This window comes from Chaetodon auriga, chromosome 2, assembly GCF_051107435.1.
Source record: "Chaetodon auriga isolate fChaAug3 chromosome 2, fChaAug3.hap1, whole genome shotgun sequence".
NCBI lineage: Eukaryota > Metazoa > Chordata > Actinopteri > Chaetodontiformes > Chaetodontidae > Chaetodon > Chaetodon auriga.
This window is the reverse complement of record NC_135075.1, coordinates 12,387,978-12,411,091: the sequence shown is the minus strand read 5'-3', so window position 1 is coordinate 12,411,091 and position 23,114 is coordinate 12,387,978. Positions and strand designations below refer to the sequence as shown.

Genomic DNA, 23,114 nt, shown 5'->3' with positions numbered 1-23,114 from the left:
ACATTCACAGGTTTTATTCATATGACTCTCTCCTCATGACTAAGTGTGATTCAGAAGTTTCCTTTTCTGGGAATCTGCCGCAGGTTTGGAAAGCCTGAAGGCGATTGTACGTTGAAAGAGATATTATGACATTTTAAAATGTTTGGAAGTCACAAACATTTAGGGTCACACGCAGGAGTGTGTTTCACCACACTGTATTATAGTCGTGACTCGGCAGCATGTTAGCGTGTGTGATGTTTGGAGGTGCTTGCCAGTCCTTGTCTGTGCATGACTGTATGCGTGTGAACAAAATGAGCGAAAAGGTGAAGGAAAGTGAGCTGGAGGAAAGAGAGGGCTGAGGGAGGAAAGGAAGGAAGTGCACAAGAGGCAGCTGCAGGACGCTACAAGTCCAGGTTTTCCCTTGTAGATGGATTATTCTTGATTTCAAATGTTTGTAATTGCATGGCATCATTTTGCTCCCACGACATATTTCTTTTGTTCAGAGTTCTGCTTAAGTTTTGAAGTAAGAGCTTGTTTAGCATGAGGATTTAGCAGAACTACTGTACAAGTCTGTCAAGATTATCAAGATCATGTATTTCATTTAAATTATACAGGACTTAAGTACTCAGACTTCTCATATTAAAGCTGGTACTACTGTACTGATTTGCTGCTTGGGATCCTTTTTCTTCTAACTAATGATTTAAAAGCTGCATGGCTGTGTCCCATCTGTCTGCTGAACTGCTCTCTGTGTGTGTATGAGAGCTGCTTGTCAGGAACTCTCATCTTCCCATTTTCCCTTCTATATTATTCTTTGACCTTATCGGAGACTCTTATCTTGCCCTTTTTGTTTTTGAAAACAAAGACGATCCTCCCATATTCCTCAGTAATCTGTCTTGTTCTGTTCTCCCATATTTCCCTTACGTCACTGACTGTGTTTCAGTCCACCGAGGTCACTCCTGTTTCACTTTAAATCCCTTTACACTTCAAATCAAAGTGCTGCGGGCTGTGTGGGATCCATCAGCTGCGTCAATCCAGTGGAATCTTCTCCTCTCTTTTCCTGACAGCTTGCTATCTTTCCCCTTCTTTACATGCACTGACATGTTTGTAAGGTTTCAGTTGTGTTAGCTCACAGTCTTATCAAATAGCCCACCATTGTTAGAAATTCCAAACAATACGGCTTTTGGCCATGCTGATGGGCTGCTTTCAGTGTTTTTTTTATTTGTCACCACCTGTTTCTTTTCCTCTGCACCTCCACCACCTCTCCATCCGTCCTCTTTGTCCCCTCTTGTCCTGCCTCCACCCTGACTTACCCTTCTCCACAGCCAGCCCACTCCTCCACTCTAACACCCAGGAATTACACTATTAGCTTGTCTGGCGGACAGTATGAATGAAGGGATTGAGGGAGGGGAGGGAAAGGCATAATGAAAGCAAATCTGTCTTTGTTCGACCACCCAGTGATGCCTGTTTCTGCACCTTCTCGGCTCTCGGCAGACAAAAAGGCCATTCAAACAGGAAGACTAATCTCCCAGTAAATCACCTAAGTGTGTGCACTTCTTAATCTTAACAGATTACTCATGATATCATCGTGGATTTCAACAGATTCCTGTGCGATTATAGTGAGCTCAATTAACTTTGGTGCAACTTTCTTCGCTGTGGTGGAATTATTCCAAGAAAATCAACATGCTGCTTTGCTTCTCTGCGGTTCTTGTGTAGAACAGATACAGCAGAGGAGACTGATGGGACCTCTGCAGTAGCAGACATTGTGAGCTGAGATCTTTTGTGCTGGTGAATTGAGTTTAGACGTGCTGTAGTTTGGTTTGGGTCACACCCGGGGCACCATAATCCCAACCAGGTTTGGGTGGAACATTTGAATTAGTTTACATGTGGGTCCGAAGTCTATCTGATGGAACTGATTTAGACTTTTTTTTTCTAGGATTTAATTCTTTCCTGTAGGACTGGATGATTTATACCACCCTGGAAAGTACCAAACTTTCATTTTGCACACCACGCATTGTCGACAGTCCTTTCACACACATGGCATAGTCATATTCAGTATAACCCAGTAGCTGTTTCTTAAAGAGTTAGTATCCATCACTGTTGGTGATCACAGGAGAAACTCTCTGGGTGGTGAGATATACTTACAAATAAATAAAAAGCTAACACTTTATTGAAAGTAATGCAATTCAATGTGTAAAATATGGCCAGCAGAAATAATACATCAACAGAAAAACAGTAACTGAGCAAACACTAGTTACACACAAAGATAGCGAGCAGCCAATTGTTACACATTTATGATTGTTGATTGATTGATTATTCTTCATATGTTGGATTGTTGGCTACATAGACAAATAGGCATTTTGGAAGTTCAGCTAATTTGCTGCCTAGAGAGACTTATTTACTCTGTATTAGCATCATTTTAATAAATTAGTTGGAAATGCAGCTGTTGTATTTTAATTCACGTGCATGCCAGGATTTATTTCTGGAAACATTCAACTTTACAAACTTGTAAAGTGTTGCCAATAAAATGCGATATTTTTGTCAGGGGTCTGACATGAGTAGTCAAAGATGAAACAAGTGCGTCTTTAATGATTTAACGACATGGTTGTTTGAGTTGTGAAGGGTTTAATGCTGCACTGTGCTGTACTATATCATAACTTCAGCCTCCTTAGATTAAGAATATATCGCACAGCAAAGAATAGAGAGAATTTGTAGAAAGGGACCGCAGGTGCACAGACATGTATCAAGGAGTGAAGTGTCTGATGTCTGACTGACCGTTTGAAGCTTCGTCTCCTTTTGTAGCCATTTATAAACTGTGCAGTCAAAGAGGAGTGGCAGACGATTTGTATTCCCACGATGAGTGCAGACTGCATTTGTGAAGATTTGTGAACTGACATCTAAAGTAAGAAACCAAAGAACCAGCCTGTGATGTCACCACATCATCACATGGATGGGAGCATGCGCACACACACACACACACACACACACACACACACACACACACACACACACACACACACACACACACACACACAGACACTAAGCCTGTAATCTTGTGTATGTGTATGTTTATTGACTAGGGACTGCTATAGAAAGTTTAATCCACAGGCTGTCAACAGTGATGGTTATATGCATTATTTGTGCATATATGTAGCTATGAAACAATCACATCTAATCCAATCTAATCCAAGTGCATTCGTGTGTATGTGTCTGTGTTCTGAAGCATTCGCTGAGGTATTCTCGTTGTCCATGCACAGAGATAAATCAGCGAGACCACATTTTGCTTTATAAGGATGGATGGTCTGTTCAGCAGCGTCATTCTGTGTTCATTATGTTTGGAGTGTGTTCAGAAATACAGAAAAGGAATAGAAATCCTTGTCTGCATGGAGAAAAAGATTTGCTCTGCGTGCACAAGGAAAAGAGGGGAAAAAAACATAGAGAAGGAAAGGGAGGAGAGCCGAAGGAGAGGAGCGTGAGATGAGAGAGAGGAGGAGTGCGAATCCCACAGTTAACAGGAAGAGAAATCTGGGTTCCTGTAAGGCTAAAAATCTGTTGAGGCAGCAGCTGAGCGAGTGCACATGTGTGCATATCCTCCTCTCTCTTTTCCTTTCTCCTCCTCTGCCTGTGGCACACGCTGGTACAGTCATGATATGGAAGGGATCATACTGCCATCTTGTGGCGAGATGTAGCAACTACATGTTCGCAGATTTGATCCAGTCATCACAGCTCGAACCAATTCTTTAACATATTGTGCTCGGATGATGTTAAATGCTGCTGTTTTGTACCTCTGTTACCTTCTCTGTGCACAGATTTTGTTTGACCAGGCTCAGAGGTCGATCAAGCAGCAGCTGCACACCTTCATTAAAGAGTGAGTATCTCCTCAGAATGAATTAAGTAAAAGATGTAATGCACATTCAGGCTCATAAATAATGAATAAACACTGGTGCAGTGATTAAAATGGACATTTTAGGGCTGTAAGTGACGGGTTTGATACCCACTACAGACAGGCGATGATTGGACTTAACCAATTTATTAGATGGCTGTAAGATATAAATTGTCTAAAAAGTAAACGTCTCTTTACTCATATGTAATCTCCACAGCAATAACATGAATCATGCATTTCAAACTAAGAGACCTACACGTGATTTGGCAGTGATGGACATGATCAAAACTGCTTCCTACTCCTCCTTCAGGGATGTGCGAAAGTTCAAGGACACCAAGAAGCAGTTTGACCGGGTGCGCGAGGACATGGAGCTGGCCCAGGTGAAGAATGCCCAGGCGCCCAGGAACAAGGTGCATGAGGCTGAAGAGGCCACGCAGGCCCTCATCCTCAGCCGCAAGGCCTTCAGGCACCTGGCTCTAGACTACGTATTACAGGTGAAACACACACACACACACTAAATTACACTCTAAATTATAATATATGTCCAGTAGGGGGCACTGACACTTAACAGCTGCTGAGCCTGGATAGACACTAACCACTCAATGCTGCCAAATACAGAAAAGGAAACACATGAGAGTGTAGATTTTAAAAAGTCATACAGTATATAATCCTCCTGTTAATCCTAAAATCTTGCTTTTCCTCCCAGATTAATGTGCTTCAGGCCAAGAAGAAGTTTGAAATACTGGATGCAGTGAGTAACCCACATCCTCTCTTTCCTGATTGACGTGTCCACAGTGTTGTACGTGTTATGTATGTGTGTCGGATATGTATATGAGGCGTTCCTGTGGTGTAACGCAACCATGACTGTGTCCCTGTGTCTCCTGCAGATGCTGTCCTTCATGCGTGCCCAGTACACTCTGTTCCAACAAGGTTATAACATCCTGGACGAGATCGATCCCTACATGAAAAAACTGGCTGCGCAGGTGAGACGACACTAACACACCGAAGTCACATGCTGAGTGTCACCCAGCCGCTGGACTCTTGTCTGTGGTCGTAAGGTGTTTTTCCATGAAATGCAATAAAATGTCTAACAGCAGAAACTGTGACTTTATTTTGCACATGTTGTCTAGAATTTGGCAGTTTGTAGAAAACTACACTGTCATCTGTGTGTGCATGGTTTTCTGTCTCTCTGCGTCTTTGTGTTTCTTTTACTTCGCTGAGTTTTCGTTCGGCTGTCTCACCGACTCTCCTGTCGCTTTGCTCCCTGCAGCTGGATCAGCTGGTCATCGACTCGGCCATGGAGAAGAGGGAGATGGAGCACAAACACGCCCTCATCCAGCAGAGAGTGAGACAGCAACACACCATCTCTCTCCTCCTCCTCCTCCGCTGTCACCTACACACAGCACGTATAGAAATAAAATCGAATCACTTCCTGGGGCTTTTCATATGCTGCAAAGTTAGATCAGAATACTTCTTCTACTGTTGATGTGGAAGTTAAGAAACTTGATGAAAAAACTGTGAAAAGTGTCTCTTCGGCTCTTAAAAATGCAGCGATGTGGGGGTTAAATATTCAGAATTAATTAAATTATTTTAGCTTACACTGACATCTGTTTCTTTTTAAAAAAACTTGACCTAAGCACCACATTTTTTTGCTATTTTGATGAATACATTAGAAACCAGTCCAAGCAGTCATTCATCTGTGAAACCTTTACACGAGTTTTTGAGCTACGACAGTTTTTCTTTCAACACTGAGGCCGTGGTTAATGGTGACACATATAAAATTGCTTTGAATCACAGGTTATTTTTTATATGGCTTTATGTGCTTATCGGGTGGAAATTAGACAGGTTTCCAAAGAGATTGCTGAACTAGATTTTTCTCCCGACACAAAAAATGTGTTTATCTCCGTCTGTCTATCTGGAATCTAAAATGGATTCCTGTCGTAACGAGAACTTATGCTTTCATCAAATGCCTCGTTTGAAAAAAGGCTTTCTGCAGAAGCGCTGAATTATTTTTACATCGTCTGTTTCGTGACTCGAGCAGACGTCTGCTCCTTTGTGTTTTAAATTCACTGCGGCACAGCAAAGTTTCTAAAATAATTAGAGCAGGTTTATTGAGTGTTGAATGTAGTTTTTTCTCCTTCAGGCTCAAAGTGAGAGTTTAAAGTCGGAAAGCACGCAGACAGTTTGATATATTGACTTTATGGGTCACTCATCTGAATAAAAACAATTCTTTCAAACCCTGCTCAACAGTCACAGATGCACAAAAATCATCCATCTGTTACCTGAAGAGATGCCAACAACATGGCTGCTTTTCAGCCCTTCTGTCTGATTGATTTAGTTGCCGAGTGCAGGCACCCTGCCAGACGCAGCGCACAGCTTTGTGCCCGGCCTAATGGCCTTTCGGCAACCCTTCCTCTTTAATCTGAAAGCCTAACACTGAGTGATGCTACTTGACTGTATCTTTGATTTGTCTGAATCCAAACAACGAGCCGAGCACACCTCATATCTAACGTGCTCCAGCTAAAACGTCAGAGGGACTCTCTAATGGGACAAAGCTCTTATTCAGCTTTGTGAAAAGACCTTCTGGACTCTCTGACATTGACTTGGACATGTTGTCTCACATTAACATATTTGGCCTCATGTGGGGAAATTCAATAAGCGGTGATCTTGAGTTAACGCTTGTATCTCTCCCTCTCTCCTCATCTGGCCCTCACCTGAACATGTTCCTCCTCCAGACTCTGATGCAGGTGAGTTGATATTTTTCTCTTCAGTATGAGCCCTTAAACTGATCCGTGACCTGCGTATGACATGTCCTGCTGTGCAAAACACTCCATTTTGTTCAGGTTTCAGAGGCTTGAAATGGTGAACCGAGTGTTGTTTGTGTAATGTTCCAGGAGCAACACACCAGCATTTTAGGACTTCTGGTCCCATGTTGTTTACCTGACCTGCATTGGCAGCGATGCTGGATTTCTTTTAAGAGAATTACATTTTCAGACGCCGACCTTGAAATCGTCTGAGCTTTTTTGTCTACCTGTATCTCAGTATCTGTAAACATAGAGCCTTTTTTTCCATGCAGCCTGTAGAAACGTTGAAATTTCCAGCCCATGTGAATTGGCACATTTCCTGATACGTCTCCTGGAACGTAAACACATGGAAGCAGAGGAGCTGTTTACATCCAACTCCAGCTTCAGCTTGCACATAAAAGTACCTCATAAAATGTGGACCAGCAGATGCGTGTGTTTGTGTGTGTTTGTCTTTGTGTGTGTGTGTGTGTGGGGGGGGGGGGGGGGGGGGGGGTAAGTTGTTTAGCAGTGTAGAACAGATTAAGTGATTGATGTATGGAGAGCAGTTTTATGGTTGTCTCATACTGACTTCCGTTGCAGGAATCAATAGGCTGTGTGTGCGTGTGCGTGTGTGTGCGTGTATGTGTGTACAGAGAGTGATACCTTCGTCATTTAAAGCATCATTGTGAGAAGAATGTGCGTATCAGTGTTTGTCAGGAAGTATCACAGGACGCCGCAGACAAAACATCGTCTATTAATGCAGCTCAGTGGCGTTGTTTGTCTACGTGTCTGTGTGTGTGTGTGTGTGTGTGTGTGTGTGTGTGTTCAAGCCCTTAGACGCTTTTGACATGTGATACTCATCTAAGGAACTTTCATTGTACAAACTGTGTGATCTTATTTTTGTCTCGTTTGATGCTTTCTTTGTTCTCTTGTTCTCGATCTCTCCGCTCTTCCTTTATGTTTCTGCTTTCCTCCGTGTCTCTCTCTGTGTCAACCACCCGCTCCTTTCTTTCTCACACACACACACACACACGCACACACACACACACACACACACACACACACACACACACACACCTCTTCTCACCTCCTCTTTGAAGAATGCAACTCTCTCAAATATCCTCCCGCTCTTTTGTGCCGTTCTGATTTGTTTCATCTGGAAATGTAACCCAGAGGATTTGTCAACATGTCAGGAAGCCCGTTTAGAAGATATAGCTGTCAAAGCGAGAGCTTAAAAATAGTCTCCTGGCTGTGAAGTCTTCTTTTGTGTTCAGGCAATATTTTCCATTATTTTGTTGTTTTGCTCCGTCTGAAGCTGAATCAATTATAGGTTTTCTAAATTGGATTTTAAACTGCAGTCGTTCTTGTGATTGGTGATATTTTCCTTTCCTCTTCTTTCTGTCTGACTTTTGAAATCCCCCTCTGTGTGTCCGTGGAGTTTCATTCCACAATGAATCAATCTCATTTAATGCTGATCAGCCAATCAATATATTGCACTCTGGCCTGCCGCTGTGCAGCGTACAGCACAAAGCTCGCCTCGTTCCTCCAGACAAAGTGCTGTGTCTGACAAAGCTAGTAGAGGGCAGTATACAGTAAGAAATAATCGAAACAAATAGCAGGTATTGGGATTATTTCAGAGCTGGAAAATAAATACCTCCATCTTGGACACATAATATGTTGAAATATTTGAAAAAATAAGCATAATGCTCTGGATATCTTTTAGATTTTATTTCTAATCCTGACAATCCTTCTTTCAGTCTCTATAAGAGTAGAAATCTTCTCTCAGTCCAGTGAAGCGAGCGCACAGAGGCGGCAGCAGTGAGATGATGTGAGCACAGCTGGATCTGCTCTCTGATGTGGTCCTCAGCTGTAGTCCAGCTCTGGTGACCGCCGTGCCAGAGAGGTCAGTTATGTCTCTGGAGAGAGATCTGACTGTGCTTGATGCCAGCCTCAGTCCCCTTTCCTCCGCCGTCCACCGCCAGCTCCAGCCAAAGTCAACAGATGGCGTTACGGCAGATAAAGAGAGAAGAAGACAGATGAAAAAAGGAAGGGATCTGTTTAGGAGGATAAACTATAGAAGAGAGAGGGGAACTGTGTTTTCCCTGCTCAGTTTAATATTTGAGATTTTCTAAAGTGACCTGAGCAGAATGGAGATTTTGATTCATTGCAAGTTTGTTGTTGCAAAGTTTAAAATATAGGCCAAACATTTTCGATATTACAAACTACACTGACTAAATAATGGACCTGTGAGATAAAGTTTCTTCTGTTGAGCGTGTTGTGTCAAGCTGGGCAATTTCCAAAGCCACATAGAAACCTGATATTCTCCTACTATCTTACTGTGTAATTGCATCTGTGGAAAAAAATCACCAAAAAAAAAAGCCTGTAGAAAGGAAAGATAGGGGAGAAAGGCAGGCAGCGTTTAAAAGATTCAGGAGAAGACATTGCCATGATCCATTTCAGATTTTCTCCCCTTCTTTTTTTAAAAACCACCCCTGCCGTATGCAAATGTGATGGTGCAGGAAGCAAAGCCACGAGACAGCAGCGTTTGTGAATTATAGATGGCATACATCCTTTATTAATAGGCCATTAAGTAACTGCAGTAGTCATGCTCAGAAGAGAATAATAAGATACCTTCATTATGAATGTAGTTTAGGCCAAATTGGATGTTAGTTCAAGTTATTTTACAGTGGGAGGACGATGGACAGCAGAGAAATGAAGAGGGACGTGATCCGTAAACACGGTGGTGTTAGAGAGGAGATCATTTGCTGTAAAAACAAAAAAAGATCAATACCGATAAAGATGTGTGGGTGTCAGAAAGTCTTGACATCCGAGACAAAGAGACACACATGAAGCCAGATGAATGAGCTTGTCAGCTGTGAGTAATTCCTTTAATCACCCTCTCTCTTTACTTTCACAATCTTTCCCTTCTCTTCCTCCTCTCTCTCTGTCGCTCCTTACCTCGTCTGTGCTTTGGTAAATCTGCCATTACCTCGCCTGCCCCCTCCCGCGCGCCACAGGTCACATGCTCCCTCTTTCTCCTCTCTCTTGTCTTTCACGGCAGCCTTTTATGTGTGCAGGACTTCATTGTGGCTCCCTGGGGGATTGTTGCTTTAGCTCTCTCCTCCTCCATTGTTGCAGCGTTTGGCTGTGCAGTGTTTTAAGTCAGAGAGAGGTAAACAGAGACAGGCAAAGCCATAGAGAGAAAACTGTAGCAAGCGGGAGAGCATGCATTTTATAATGTGTTTATACATTTCAAAACAGACTACTCATGCCACTTTGGGTCTGTTCAAATGATTTAACTAAACTATGACCTTAATATATTTACTCACAGTAACTGGGTTATAGTGTGCGTGTTCACATACGGTACACCTGTGTCTGTAGGCCTTTGACCCATATCTCCAGACTATGGAACGAAGCCAAAAATGACAGATAAGCTCTAAATAAAGAGTAAAAAGTGTTCCCAAACTGAAAGAAGCAGTAATTTAAAGTGTATGTAATTGATTCAACACTTTATATAATGAGGCTGCATTGTGCCAGTGATGGATTTTGTTGTTGACAAGGTGTGTCTGGTATGTTGTTCACCCACAAGAGTGGCCAAATAACACAGTGTCATGGCAGTTCAACGAACGGCTCAAAAATGACCTTATGATTGAATCAACATCTCCGACATGGTCTCACACACAGCGCTGGAATGCGGGAGATGGATTAATAGAGAAAACAATCAGCAGAGTAACACATCATAAAAGCAATCAGCAGCTGCATTCTTATACAAAGAATGAATGGATCGAATGCTTTTTTTAATTTACTTCTTATATACTTTTACATTAGTAACATTTTCAATGCAGGACTTTTACTCTTTAACTTTGAGTTTAGGATCCGAGCACTTCCTCCACCACTGCTCAAAGGTATTTTAACATCCATACGAATGATAAATTCTGCAGTAGGCCTGTAAATATACTTTGTGGGTCCCTGGTTTGGCCTCCTGTGCCGTTGGACACTCGTGCGCTGCAATCCTGCATGGTCCTGGCTGATTTAAGGTGGGAAGAGGGGGCTCCGGGCTGGTGTTTGGGGAGCAATAATGTCAGCTTGATTAAGCAGGAATAGTGTTCAGAGCCGCAGACAGATGGAAAGCTGACTCTTTCAAAAGTGTGGATGAAACCCTGGCCTTCAGAGTAGCTAGAGGGGAGCCTTAAATCGTGGCATGGGGCGGGGAGGAGGCACGGGAGGGGTGCACACGAGGGTCCCCGCTGTAAAATGAAACGTTTGATCTCTGGCAGCCGCAACGGGGTCAGCGGGGCAGGAGGACACTGTGACAGCTGTATGATAATGAGCGCTCCACCAGATCCACGCGGCCGAGCCAGTCGGCAGGTGGCTTTGAGTGCAGGAACGCCACGAGCACGCTGCGATTGGCTGACAGTCTCTCATGTGCACTCGTGTGGGACGCGCGTGTGTTTCTCCTGCTTCGTCTGTTGCTCCGAGTTAATAACCTGTGGGATATTTTAGAGATGCTCTTTCCTCTCTGACGAACATCGTCACATCTTTTATTTATTTATTTATTTATTTATTTAAAAGTCTTTTAATCTGTTATTATTGAGTTTGAGATGCTGTTGGACATCAGTAGCATGAAGATATTTGGCTGGCTGGACTACACACTGGTGAGGAGCGTCATTTCTTTTCATTTTGTCTTAGTTTTCTTTAGCCTGGAGTCAGTTTTCATTAGAGTTGTGCATAATTATCATTTTACATCATACATAAGTTTTTACATCGATAATTAGGCCACATTCGGTACAAATACTCAAATCCAAAAACCATATTTATATGGCCACAAACTCTGTGTGTGTGTGTGTGTGTGTGTGTGTGTGTGTGTGTGTGTGTGTGTGTCTGTGTTGATTCTCTGGAGGAAACACCTCTGAGCTGTGAATACCTCAGCAGGCAGACAGACTGCTGTCACATCCCACCATGTTTTTGTTCACATGGTCTCAATGTTTTCACACAAACCCACAAAAAATGTACAAGATGCTGCTTAAAAATTAAATATAGCATCTATATTTTGCTATAAGTCACATGTTGCTTCTCTCTGGACGACTCGGAGCTGTTCACATTGACCTGCACGAAGCAGCTAAGATGATCAGCGTGAGTTAAAACAATCGCAGTGTTGTCGTGGCGTCTGGGATGATCGGTGAAAAGAGTTGGATACTTTTAACAAAGTCAAAAGAGCACCAAAAGTACATGACGACATCAGTGTGAAATTATACAGTCCAGGCTTTCTGAAAAGAACACACAGAATTATTAAATGATCTTTTCAAAGGAAGAGAAAGTGAGACAGAGCATGGTGTTGAGTGTGTGTGTCTGTGTGTCTGTGTGTGTGTGTGTGTGTCTGTGTGTCTGTGTGTGTGTGTGTGTGTGTGTGTGTGTGTAGTCCTCTGCCTGTGTTAACAGCTTGCCATATGCCCAGCATTACCTTGCTCCAAAGCAAAGGCCTCTGTAACAATAGTGAAACTTAATCTCAGGCTTGGATCATTTAAATCTGCATCTTAATGTTTTCGCCTCGCTGAGCAGGTGGCATCTGAAGGCTCTTTCTTGGGAAATTCAACTCCGTGTGGGCAAAATAGATCTGATGATAGAGTCGTTCTGAGCTGGCAGGTAGAGTCAGGTGCAGACTTCACTTCTTCTTTAGAGGTGACAAATGGACAGGTGACCAGCATGGAGGGGACAGAGACTGGTTTTTGTGGAGGAACAAACAGACACATTTCAGAAAGAAAATGTTTGCATAACAGAGGACCTGTTCATCAGGAGCATTGTGTCAGCACAGCTACTGTATGAGGTGCTGATAAGCCCTTATATCTGTTTCCCTGTGATATGTTAACATGGACTTTTACACTTATTGCTCCACAATGTCCCCTGGTGCAATCTTCATGCTGTGCGTTCAGCACTATTGACTTCATCTGAGCTTTACAGTGCATCTTTACACAGAACGAGGATTTTGCCAAGTGTCACTTACACTGGAAAATAAACCCTTTGAAACCAGTATGGACAGGAGGAATGATGACATATGAGCATGATGGTAGTGTTTCAAGACACACTTGAGAACAAAAAGTGAGCCTTCGTGAAACTGACCTTGGTTCATAGATTTGAAAGAATGATGCCTGTTTTTGATGGTGACACACACGCAAATGCTATATCAACAAGAACAAACTAACAAATGTTGCTTTTAGACAGTTCATTGGGCACTCATTGGGTTAAAAATGCAGTCATGCAGAGGAGAGGGAGCCCAGCCCAGACATTGATCTGTATGTGTTTTCCCTACAGGACTTTTCTTACGATGACCCCAAGTTGGAATTCAATGTGGATGCACCCAATGGTGTGGTCATGGAGGGCTATCTCTTCAAGAGGGCCAGCAACGCATTCAAGACCTGGAACAGGTAAAAGGAGGAGTAAGGAGGGAGAGCGTGACAGAGAGGGAGTCAGTGTAAAATTCAAAGGACAGTCTATTCAAAGCTAATGAGCTAACAGTGTTACAACACTACAAAGACATGTCACTGGAAGGAAAAGGTTGGTCTGTTAATTAAAAGAAGTTCTAAGCGCTCACATGATGGACCGTGACAATTTCACTGTGGACTTCAACCATAAAAATCTAACATCTATACATTTATTTATCACCATTGTCATGAACAGCGTTTCTCCCTCACAGGGCCAATTTCACCCTGCAGACAGTTGATTGACCGCGTCTCTCTCACAGAAACTGTCTAACTTGCTTCCTTCTTCCCTGCTCAAGGCGGTGGTTTTCCATACAAAACAGCCAGCTGGTCTACCAAAAGAAACTCAAGGTATAGTTCAATTGTTTTTCTAGAATGAAACTATTACATAACAGTGCTTGACAGTTTAGACTGATTGCTCTGTTATTCATAGTGGAAGAAGAATGGGGTCATGTACTGACTTGCCCTTCCTTGCTAGCTGTGAGGAGGCGAACCTGCTTTGTGTAGCTTGTAGCAAACAGCGCAAAGCTGTTGTGACACTCTTTTCTGCCAATGACAGGATTCTCTGACTGTGGTGGTGGAGGACCTGAGGTTGTGCTCTGTCAAACCATGTGAAGATAATGAGAGGAGGTTCTGCTTTGAGGTGGTTTCACCCACTAAGTAAGTGTGTGTGTGTGTGTCCTTGCAAGATAATAATCCAAACTAAACCTCTCTTGAAGCCTTTGCTGCTATGTTGTCTTTTCAGATTAACTGTGCTAATTAGTTGTTACATTATTGACTATATCTGTATTTGGAATTTACTAATCAACTAACATAACTGGCCTCTACAAACCTGAAGGAGCTGCATGCTGCAGGCTGAGTCTGAGAAGCTGCGGCAGGCTTGGATCCAGGCGGTCCAGGCAAGCATCGCCTCTGCTTACAAAGACATCGCCGACAACTATTACATTGAGGTACAGTCACATATGCAAATACACATACCGCAATAGTCACATGATAGTCCTCCGTCACTTCAGAGTCTCTGACTTATCCGCCTGTCTTTGCAGCGTTTGGACCGGACAGCCTCGCCCTCCACCAGCAGCATCGACTCTGCCAGCGAGCCCAGAGAGAGGGGGGAGAGGGCTGATAGGGGAGTTCGGGGAGGTGGAGAAAGTCTCCTCCAGAGGGTGCAGAGCCTGCCAGGCAACGAGCTGTGCTGTGACTGCGGTCAGGCGGCTCCCTGCTGGGCCTCCATCAACCTCGGAGTGCTGCTCTGCATCGAATGCTCAGGGATCCACAGGTAGCGCAACAGTACAGGAGAGTTTATTGAACAACAGCCGCTGAGCTGATTTTTTGTCAGTGTGAAATGAGCTAAGATATTCAAACAACAGCGGTCTGCCTTCATGACATTTGTCCTCTTCCTGCTTGTTTTGTTTACACAATATTTTCTTCCACCATCTTTGTATACAACTCACATAAGCAAACATCTGTATTACAGCATCACATTTTATTGAGAGGTCCTGTGACAGTGTCACCTCAGATGTGCTGCAACTCCACTGTCCGCTACCTCAACTCATCAGTCAAAGCTCCACTGTGCACAGAAAAGACGCAGTTATCAAGATAACTAGTTAGCAAGTAATAAGACATGGCTGCTCTCAGCTCAGCTGAGACTTTGAGAATCTTAAGTGGAGAGAAACAGAAAAGTTTTCCACCTCAGGCAGTTGTGGATAGAGGTGAGGCAGATATAAACTTTCTTTATATAATCTTTTTTTCTGTTTGTTTCTTTCAGGAGTTTAGGCGTCCATTGCTCTAAAGTGCGTTCGCTGACGTTAGACTCATGGGAGCCAGAATTGTTCAAGGTGTGTCTCACCAGCACATTTGCCTACAGCTTCTCCTGTCTGTGCTGTGCTTTCTTTCCCCACTAGAGATGCATTTATAAATCGTTTAGTGAACCGAACTACTCTTCTTCTTTTTTTAATTGTTTCCCATTGTGACTCCCATCCTTGTCCTCCTTCCTTCTTCTCTCATGCTTAGCTGATGTGTGAATTGGGGAACACTGTGATCAATCAAATTTATGAGGGAGCCTGCGAGGAGCTGGGAGCAAAAAAACCTGGACCGTCCAGTTCAAGGTCAGTGTTTTACTCCAGGAGGAGAATTTGGCAAAGACAGAGAGCATCATAGCAGCTTTTTAACATATTTTTAATATGTACATGTAACATGGTCAGTTTGTGATCACCTACCTCCAGACAGGAGAAAGAGGCCTGGATCAAGTCGAAATACGTGGAGAAACGCTTCCTGAAGAAGATGAGTGGGAGCGAGGCATTGGTGGAGGGTGATAGGAAGTCCCGTCCCTGGACAGTGAAGAAGTGCCAGCGACACAACAGCTCCATTCGAGCCCCCAACAAGGCCCGCAGGAAATACCATCGTTACGAGCCGGGCAGCGCTTCGCCTGCAAACCTCTCTGCAGGTCAGTGCGGAAAAGGAGCTTCTCTGTGGTCATAAACATTAGCACGCAGCTCATAAAACCAAGAGCTGTGAGATATATGTATACTGTAACAATACACTCTGAAGCCCCGACTGAAGTCTCGTTTTGATATTTTGTCCTTTGGCAGCAGCTGCAGCAAAGTTTCGCCGGGACTCCCTGTTCTGTCCAGATGAGCTGGATTCACTATTTTCCTACTTTGACACCGGCTCTGGTCCTCGCAGTAAGTCCACTGCACAGTCACTACATACAAGCACAATGCACTTACAAGATTATTGCACAGTTTCAGTAAGATGCAGAGAAGAGCTGACAAACTGATGTTCATACTGCAGTTTCTGACATTTTCTGTTACTTGTACCAGTGATGGTGGCATGTGTATTAGTAGAACAGTATGTGCTGTGTAATCATTAACGTGTCCGTGGCTTGGCGATGCTTGGCCCCGCAGGTCTTAGCAGTGACAGTGGTCTGGGAGGAAGTACAGATGGCAGCACAGACATCCTGGTATTTGGCTCAGTGGTGGACAGTGTGACAGAAGAAGGTATGTGTGCTCGTGTGTTGACGTCAGAAGATCATCATATTTTTGAGAATGTGGAGGAGGAGTTTTTATGGTGAAGGAGAATACTGACGTCAATCAGAGTTACAGTATAACTGTTTTACAGCTGGAGGATATGCAAAGTTCACATTTCCTGCCATCTGTGTGCAATAAAGCAGTGATGTGATTACGCTGTTTTGGATTTCATCTGCTTTGTTTTGAAAACAGATATATTTTAATGTCAAAACTTGAGACTAGCAGCTAAAAAAGTTGTCTTAAAGAAGAAGACGTGGATGTGATGTCTGATCCATTCAAGCAGCCTGAAAGGTTCTCCAGTCCACGGAGACATCAGCACACTCAAATTGTGAACAATGACATTCAGATAAATCAAAGAAATTGTGATGAACCTGACATAAGGCTTAATGTTTGTTTTTATAGATTCTCAAGATGTAGCAAGTTGTGTATGACATTTTGTAAAACTGGCAGTGTGTTGCCAGGAATGCTGTAAAGGACGAGAGCAGCCTGAACTATTAACATAAATGACAGTGGTGTCATTCTCTCAGTTAAACCAAGCTGCACTCGCACACAGAGTTTTAAAAGTCTGAAATATTTTGCTTAAATCATTCCTCTTTCTTTCCACCATTGCCGTCTTCCTGTCATCTATCCTCAGAGGAGGAGTCAGAGGAGTCCTCCAGTGGCGAGGTGGAGATTGAACAGGAAGTGTCCTCAGACCCGGAAGACCCGAGGGAGCTCCACCCCGGGGCTCTCCTCCACCGATCCTCACGTCTACACAACCTACCACTCATGGTGGAAGCGCTGGCACATGGTGCTGACATACACGCTGCGAGTGAGGAGGAGGAGGGGAAAACGCCGCTCATTCAGGCCGTGATCGGGGTGAGAGACTTCAGCCTTTGACTGGGAGTCAACCAGCAATGGTTTAGACTGACTGAACCTTTCGTTTGGTTTCAGTGTCATTGCTTTTGTGAAAAATACTACATCATAATGGAGATGGTCTGGGTTAAACATTAGAAACAGATAATCTGCTGAAGGTGCTAGACACAGATTTAATGAAACCATAAACACAGCCATAAACATCGGCAGCCATAAATGATTCAAAACAAGGGAAAAATCTCTTCCCTGAAAATACGATCTCCTGCCATGAATGTCACAACTAAAACACTGGCTTCAGTAGTGTTAAAATGCCAATAATTAGACTTTCAGAGCAAATAAACAACTCTTTCTGTCTGTCTGTCTTTGTCTGTATCAGGGCTCTCTGATAGCTTGTGAGTTCCTGCTACAGAACGGCGCTGATGTGAACCAGAGGGACATGAGAGGCAGAGGGCCGCTGCACCACGCCACCTATCTGGGTCACACCGGGTAAGAAACGGCTGCAGAGTGGGAGGAGGCTGTTACGAGTGGTCTGTTTCCACTTTGATAGTGACGCCTGGTTCATGTCCCTGCCTGAATGTGATGACATTAAGATGCAGAAACATTAGCCGTTTCTTTGGGACTGTGTGACGTAATCTTTTTCCTCTGCAGCACTAACTGAAACTACTCGTTGCCAAGTATTTCCATCGTCCTTTATCTTCCTTGGCTCATAAATGGAGCGTGTAATGTGACTTTAGTAATGAGGAACCACATGACGTGTTGCTGTTAAAAAAAGAAAAAATAAACACACGAAAAAAGATGTGTGTGGCACTCTCATCGAATCACAGACATTCTTGAGAGTCTTGTGGCGCTTGCTTGAACATGTTTGGAACTGCTTAAGTAGACCATGAAATCATGTCTGTAACTGCAGTCTTGTCCTATATTCACCTCTTTTCTCCGTGGCTGCATCTTGTTTTGTACAGCCAGGTGTGTCTGTTCCTGAAGAGGGGAGCATCACAGACAGAGGTGGATGAGCAGGGTCACGACCCCCTAAGTATCGCTGTCCAGGCTGCCAACGCAGATATTGTCACCCTGTGAGTGATCCTCATTCTGCTTAGACCAAAAGATGGTTCCTCATAAACATTTATTGTTTACATTTATGTTTTTCCAGCTATTGAAGTTATTGCTAATATGCTAATAATGCTAACAACTTTTTCCAAGCTCAGAAATGAACATTTACGGTGTCTGAACTGTATCACTAATTGTTGTCTTTATTCTCTCCTTCCCTCCTCCCTCCTCCCTCCTCTCATCCTCATCTCTCCACTGTGGATTACCTCCCTCGCCGCTCCTTATCACATCACCACATTTCCGTCCTCATGGTTTCCTCCCACCTGAATGTCTCAATTATTTCACTCCTTATTTATCCCTGTCTTTTCTCACCTGTCTTTCTCCATCATCCCATTTCTTATCCCGTGTGTGTGTCCCTCTCCTCTATCACCCTTCTTTCTTTGTGTTCTCCTCTCCTCTCTTCCAGTTTGCGTCTAGCGCGGATGAACGAGGAGATGCGAGAAGCGGAGGCTCCCTTGGGTCAACCAGGTCAATACCACAGCAGCAGCCCCACTGAGCAGCAGTATAGGAAGTGCATCCAAGAATTCATCTGCCTCACAATAGAGGAATGCTAGTGGTCACTTCTTTATCCAGGAGCATAGTTAGCGCTCTCTCTCTCTCACACTTCCCCGATATTCCTTCTTACTGGAAACCTTAACTAATGTAGAGGAAGTTGCCCCTAGACACTGATCTCAAGTGTGTTACTTACATACTGCAGATCTTGGCTTACGGGCAACTTCGGGTTGTCTGAGGAGAGAGGAGCGTACCACTTGCTCTTTATTGGGGGGGTTGTGTCATAGGGAGACCCCTGATGGACCTTTTTAACTGTACTGACACTACACTCCATTTTTTTTTGCATCACCACTATGTTTCTCCTTGCCATTACTCGGTACCACCCATGCTATGCTAGCTACATGACACACACAGTAAAATGACATCTGCTTTTTGGTGTTTTGCTAACAGGGTTATCCTCTGACTTATCATAACGTGGTGTAACCTCTTGCACGAGGGTGTGGGTTTACTGTTGCCTAACAGCTCTTACCTCTAAAGAATCTCGCTGCATTAACCCCCTACACTTTATATCTATCCAGACCATCTGTGTGACATCCAACTGACCCATCTCTTCTTAATCGGAGATGTAAATATACGTATTTAAAAGTTATATGGGTAATCTTTAAACTATGTGCTGTGGCATGAGGTGAAAAAAATGGTATTTGTTCCATTACTAAAAGAAAATGAGTAACTGACAAGCTGCAGTGGAGGTGGACAGGGGTGTTTACTGGGTATGAAGAGGGGACAGGAAGGGAAATTTAATGTAAAACTGTGACAAAAATACTGAAGGGCTTGTGGAGGAGAGACCCTTGCCTGCTTTGTAAGATACTTTGTGATATGATGAGTGAGTGAGTAAGTGAGTGCATGTGTCAAAGAATACTGAGAGACAGAGTTAAATCATATGATATTATGATGCATTATGTAAAGGAAAAAAAAGAAACTGTGCACTTTTCCCATCTACAGTATTATAATTTTGTTGATTTTCATTCAGTTTAGTTTTGACATTGTTCTTGTCTTACTGTCTATCTATCTATTGTCTATTTTATTTATGTTTATCTCTGCAGAGGACCAGTGCAATGCATTCTTAGATGCAGTTTACTTCTGCATTTCCATTAATGATTGTCATTTGAATCTGAAAGCATTACTTGGACAGGAAGTCTTTGGATTATGTCTTGATATATAACACGCATAAAGGACATTTTGCTTTAATTGTCCCTTTGGAAAGGCCTTACATTTCTACAGTATGAGTACAATTATTGGCATTCAAACACACCACTGAAAGAGATTGTTCCACCTTATTTATGGCAATTCTAGTAACAATGTACCATTTTTTGCAGTCATACATTGTTTACTAGTGAGGATGAGAACTCGCTAAGTTGCGAAGGTGAAGTGCAGACAAACCAGAACAGCAAGTCTTGCAGTGTAGTGAGGGAGTGGATTAAACTGGATTCACACCATGCAAATCTTCTGTTCACTACAGATCGAAGGCATTGCCTCCCTCTCGTTGTAAATACTCATCCATGTTACAGTACCTGTGGTGAGATAAAGGAGCACATTTCTTGAGAGCAGTTTACACACTCGTGGGGTCAAAGGACATTTATAGTATCTGGCCTCCCTCACTGGTCAGTACTTACAGTGTTCTCTGCATGCTTTGCCAGAAGTATTTCTGGGAGGTTCAACATCGTTTGCATTCTGAGCATGATAAAATATCTTTCTATGGTTTGATCACATCGTGCAGTGCAGTCCTGTGTAATACGCATGCACCAACATGACCCCTCTGGTGTTTCTTACTTTTTGCACCTCTGTGCCATTCTTCCATCCACGGGCCAAATCTGTGGTGACTTCCTCATTCCTGTCTTTTTATCTGTTTTGTTTCCACAAAAGCTAACAAGCAGCCATTTCAGTTCTTTTTTTGAATGTTGTAGTTTATTTTCCTCAGCCAAAGACTTTTTAAAGGGAAAGTGTCTGACATTGTATGATATCACCGTTTTTTTGTTTTGTATTTCTAACTGAAGCTGTTGAGAGTAGATCCAGCATAGTCTTACCATGCTTTGTGAAGTGACAGAGTGGTAGAAACACTGTTGGTGTACTCACGTGTTCATAAGAGGTTACAGAAATGTGACAGACCTGAGAGATTTTGATATGGCAGGTGATATTCTGCAATAGTTCAATGTACTGCAAGTAGAACCAGTCTAGGGGGTGATGTGATGCTACTGTGACCAAACTGTTAAGGGCCCTCGCCCTAGCGGAAGTATTAAATGTTGTGTCCATTGTGTGTATTGACATAGGAGTGGTTAAAGGTGCTGTTCAAAGCAAACATGCTGTAAATAGTACACTTGTGTATTTTAACTTGACGCCAACTGCCTGCCTCTCAGCATTCAATCACGGATCCTGACTGTCTGATCTGTTTTATGTTTGTCTTTTTATTCTCTTCCAAAAAAAAAAACAAAAACTAATAACAACAAACAAAAAAAAAACAACCTGTCAGGCAGAACTGTAACACAGCTCTGTCTCTACTTGGAGGCGTTCTTCTGTTCACTGACATTTGGATATCTTTGGAATACTTTCTTCCTTGTCTTTAGAAGCACTGAGGGGAAAAAAAAGAAAACAAAATGCATACAATAAAACTGAGAAACTATTGATGAACTAACCCTGCTTCCTGCTTGTTGCTCTCATTTCTGTTTCCTGTCTCATCTCTTGTGCACATTCTCTCAACATCACAGCAATATATTTGAAAAGGTTTACAGAAAGTAGTTGCTCTGTATGATCAATTGATAAAATGATATTTTGAGGAAATGTAACCATGTAGAAACATTGTCAGATGTTGGGAGAATGCTTTTTTTTTACAATCTGGCCTGGTGTGTCCTTTGGTCTATAACAAATTTTTGGGTAGCACTTGGCTTATTCAAAGCAATAAAATGGCTAAAGGAGGTGCACACTTGGACATCTCCAGACTGAAAGACAATGTCAACACACTATTTAAAGATCACTTTAGTGTTTAGGGTCCTGTGTGTTCCAAATAGTGCCTTGAGTTGTAGCCTGCAGCAGCAACACAGTGCCTTGAATAATTCAGTGTCTCCAGTGTGTAAAACATTGACGTGAGCTCACAAGCATTGTTACACCATTACTGAAAAATGATGCCAGAAATGTCTAATTCCTCGCTTTACACTGAAGGCAAACAGCGCACCTCGCTTTGAAGAAATAAACACTGACTGACATGTCATTGCTTCTGTTACCACAGGGGTTGCCACTGGCAGCAGGAGAGTTAAACCCAAGGATGTTCGGGATAGAGTGAGTGAAGCATCCTGGGCCGTCTTACTAGGGCATCAGTGTGATACTGTGATTCTCTCTGGTGGTTGTGATCTTTCAGGTGTCTTGGTCTGTGGCCCTCTTTGTTGTGCACATACTCACACATGCACACACTGGGGAAATATTTGGTGGTGTCTTAATGTTGGGAGTCTTTTCTATCTCATGGGGAGAAATCAGGCATTCAGAAGTACAAAGAGTATTGTGTGTACAGAAAAAGATGTCTGGAGACACAGCTATAATGCAGCGTTCATATAGTTGGTATAGGGCACATAGAATGGGTAAGTATGTACAACATACTTCATATTACAAAATGTCAATTAGATGATGTAGGAGTGAAAAGGACGGGATGCTCGCCACTCTTTCCCTTCACGTTCCTGATTTTCTGTTTCTGCAAACTAACTGTTCACCGGCATAATCTTTAGAAAAAAAAAATGCATAAAATAAGAATGAATCAGGTATTGTATCCTGAACAAATAGGTATCTATATGCACCAAGCAACACTCAGTAGCTTCACTCCATCTTGGGGCTTTGCTCTTTCATGCAGAGGTTTATCTGCTCTGTCTTTCTTCCTGAATGGTGAATTGTGGGTTATTGGAGATTGCAGTATTTGCTGGCTTCTTGCCTTGATGTCATGTCATTAAAAAGGCTTGGTGTCTCACTCACTGATGTCAAAGGCAAGCAAAAACCAGCAGATTGATCATTGCAGTCTCCATGGGGCCCTGCAGTGGAAACCCCCTCCCCTGACTTAGTATCCCGTGTTGCAGGTGACATCTCCTGTGTTGATGTCTTTCGCGAGTTTTCTCTACTCGCGTCGCTCCAGCCCGAGAAGTTGAGGAGAAGGAGCCTACAGTTCAGCTGCTGCAATAACCCACAGTGACCACCACTTCTTCTGACCACTCCTCATCCACTTTGGAATCAAGAGGGAGGCAGCCATGCCACCTTGAAAAAGACACTTTGGTCCTGGGGAGTGAGTGCTGCAAGCGCAAGCAAATAGTCAAACCCTGCAGGCACAAACTAATCTCTGTTATAAAAGCCTTGTAATTGCTCTCAATTGCTCTTGCAAATGTGTTTGGGCAGGGTCAAGATAATGGACCTCGGTCATGTCAAAATGTCATATAATTTAAAGAGTTGTTTTGCACAGGTGTTATTTCAATTGACCCAGTTGGCACCA

At 43.1% G+C, this 23,114-nt stretch overlaps 1 protein-coding gene across 4 annotated transcripts in view; it reads left to right on the top strand.

Annotated features, from left to right (window-relative positions):
* The window catches only part of LOC143335337 (arf-GAP with coiled-coil, ANK repeat and PH domain-containing protein 3-like), a 54,269-nt gene extending 31,372 nt beyond the window's left edge, over positions 1-22,897 (top strand). Inside the window, exons 5-26 of one of the 4 annotated variants that reach the window (XM_076754701.1) lie at positions 3,786-3,844; positions 4,170-4,353; positions 4,566-4,610; positions 4,747-4,842; positions 5,130-5,204; positions 6,595-6,606; positions 12,952-13,064; positions 13,418-13,469; positions 13,678-13,778; positions 13,957-14,068; positions 14,162-14,394; positions 14,884-14,953; positions 15,129-15,223; positions 15,341-15,561; positions 15,707-15,800; positions 16,014-16,114; positions 16,779-17,002; positions 17,376-17,485; positions 17,959-18,069; positions 18,510-18,571; positions 21,876-21,925; positions 22,708-22,897. In XM_076754701.1, the coding sequence (XP_076610816.1) occupies positions 3,786-3,844; positions 4,170-4,353; positions 4,566-4,610; positions 4,747-4,842; positions 5,130-5,204; positions 6,595-6,606; positions 12,952-13,064; positions 13,418-13,469; positions 13,678-13,778; positions 13,957-14,068; positions 14,162-14,394; positions 14,884-14,953; positions 15,129-15,223; positions 15,341-15,561; positions 15,707-15,800; positions 16,014-16,114; positions 16,779-17,002; positions 17,376-17,485; positions 17,959-18,069; positions 18,510-18,571; positions 21,876-21,925; positions 22,708-22,776 (2,289 nt within the window). In that variant the 3' untranslated portion in view covers positions 22,777-22,897. Of the gene's footprint in view, positions 1-3,785; positions 3,845-4,169; positions 4,354-4,565; positions 4,611-4,746; positions 4,843-5,129; positions 5,205-6,594; positions 6,607-12,951; positions 13,065-13,417; positions 13,470-13,677; positions 13,779-13,956; positions 14,069-14,161; positions 14,395-14,883; positions 14,954-15,128; positions 15,224-15,340; positions 15,562-15,706; positions 15,801-16,013; positions 16,115-16,778; positions 17,003-17,375; positions 17,486-17,958; positions 18,070-18,509; positions 21,285-21,875; positions 22,316-22,707 lie in introns of those variants that run through there. The other 3 variants (XM_076754692.1, XM_076754720.1, XM_076754710.1) reach the window with 3 other exon arrangements.
* The last annotated feature ends 217 nt before the right edge of the window (positions 22,898-23,114 follow it).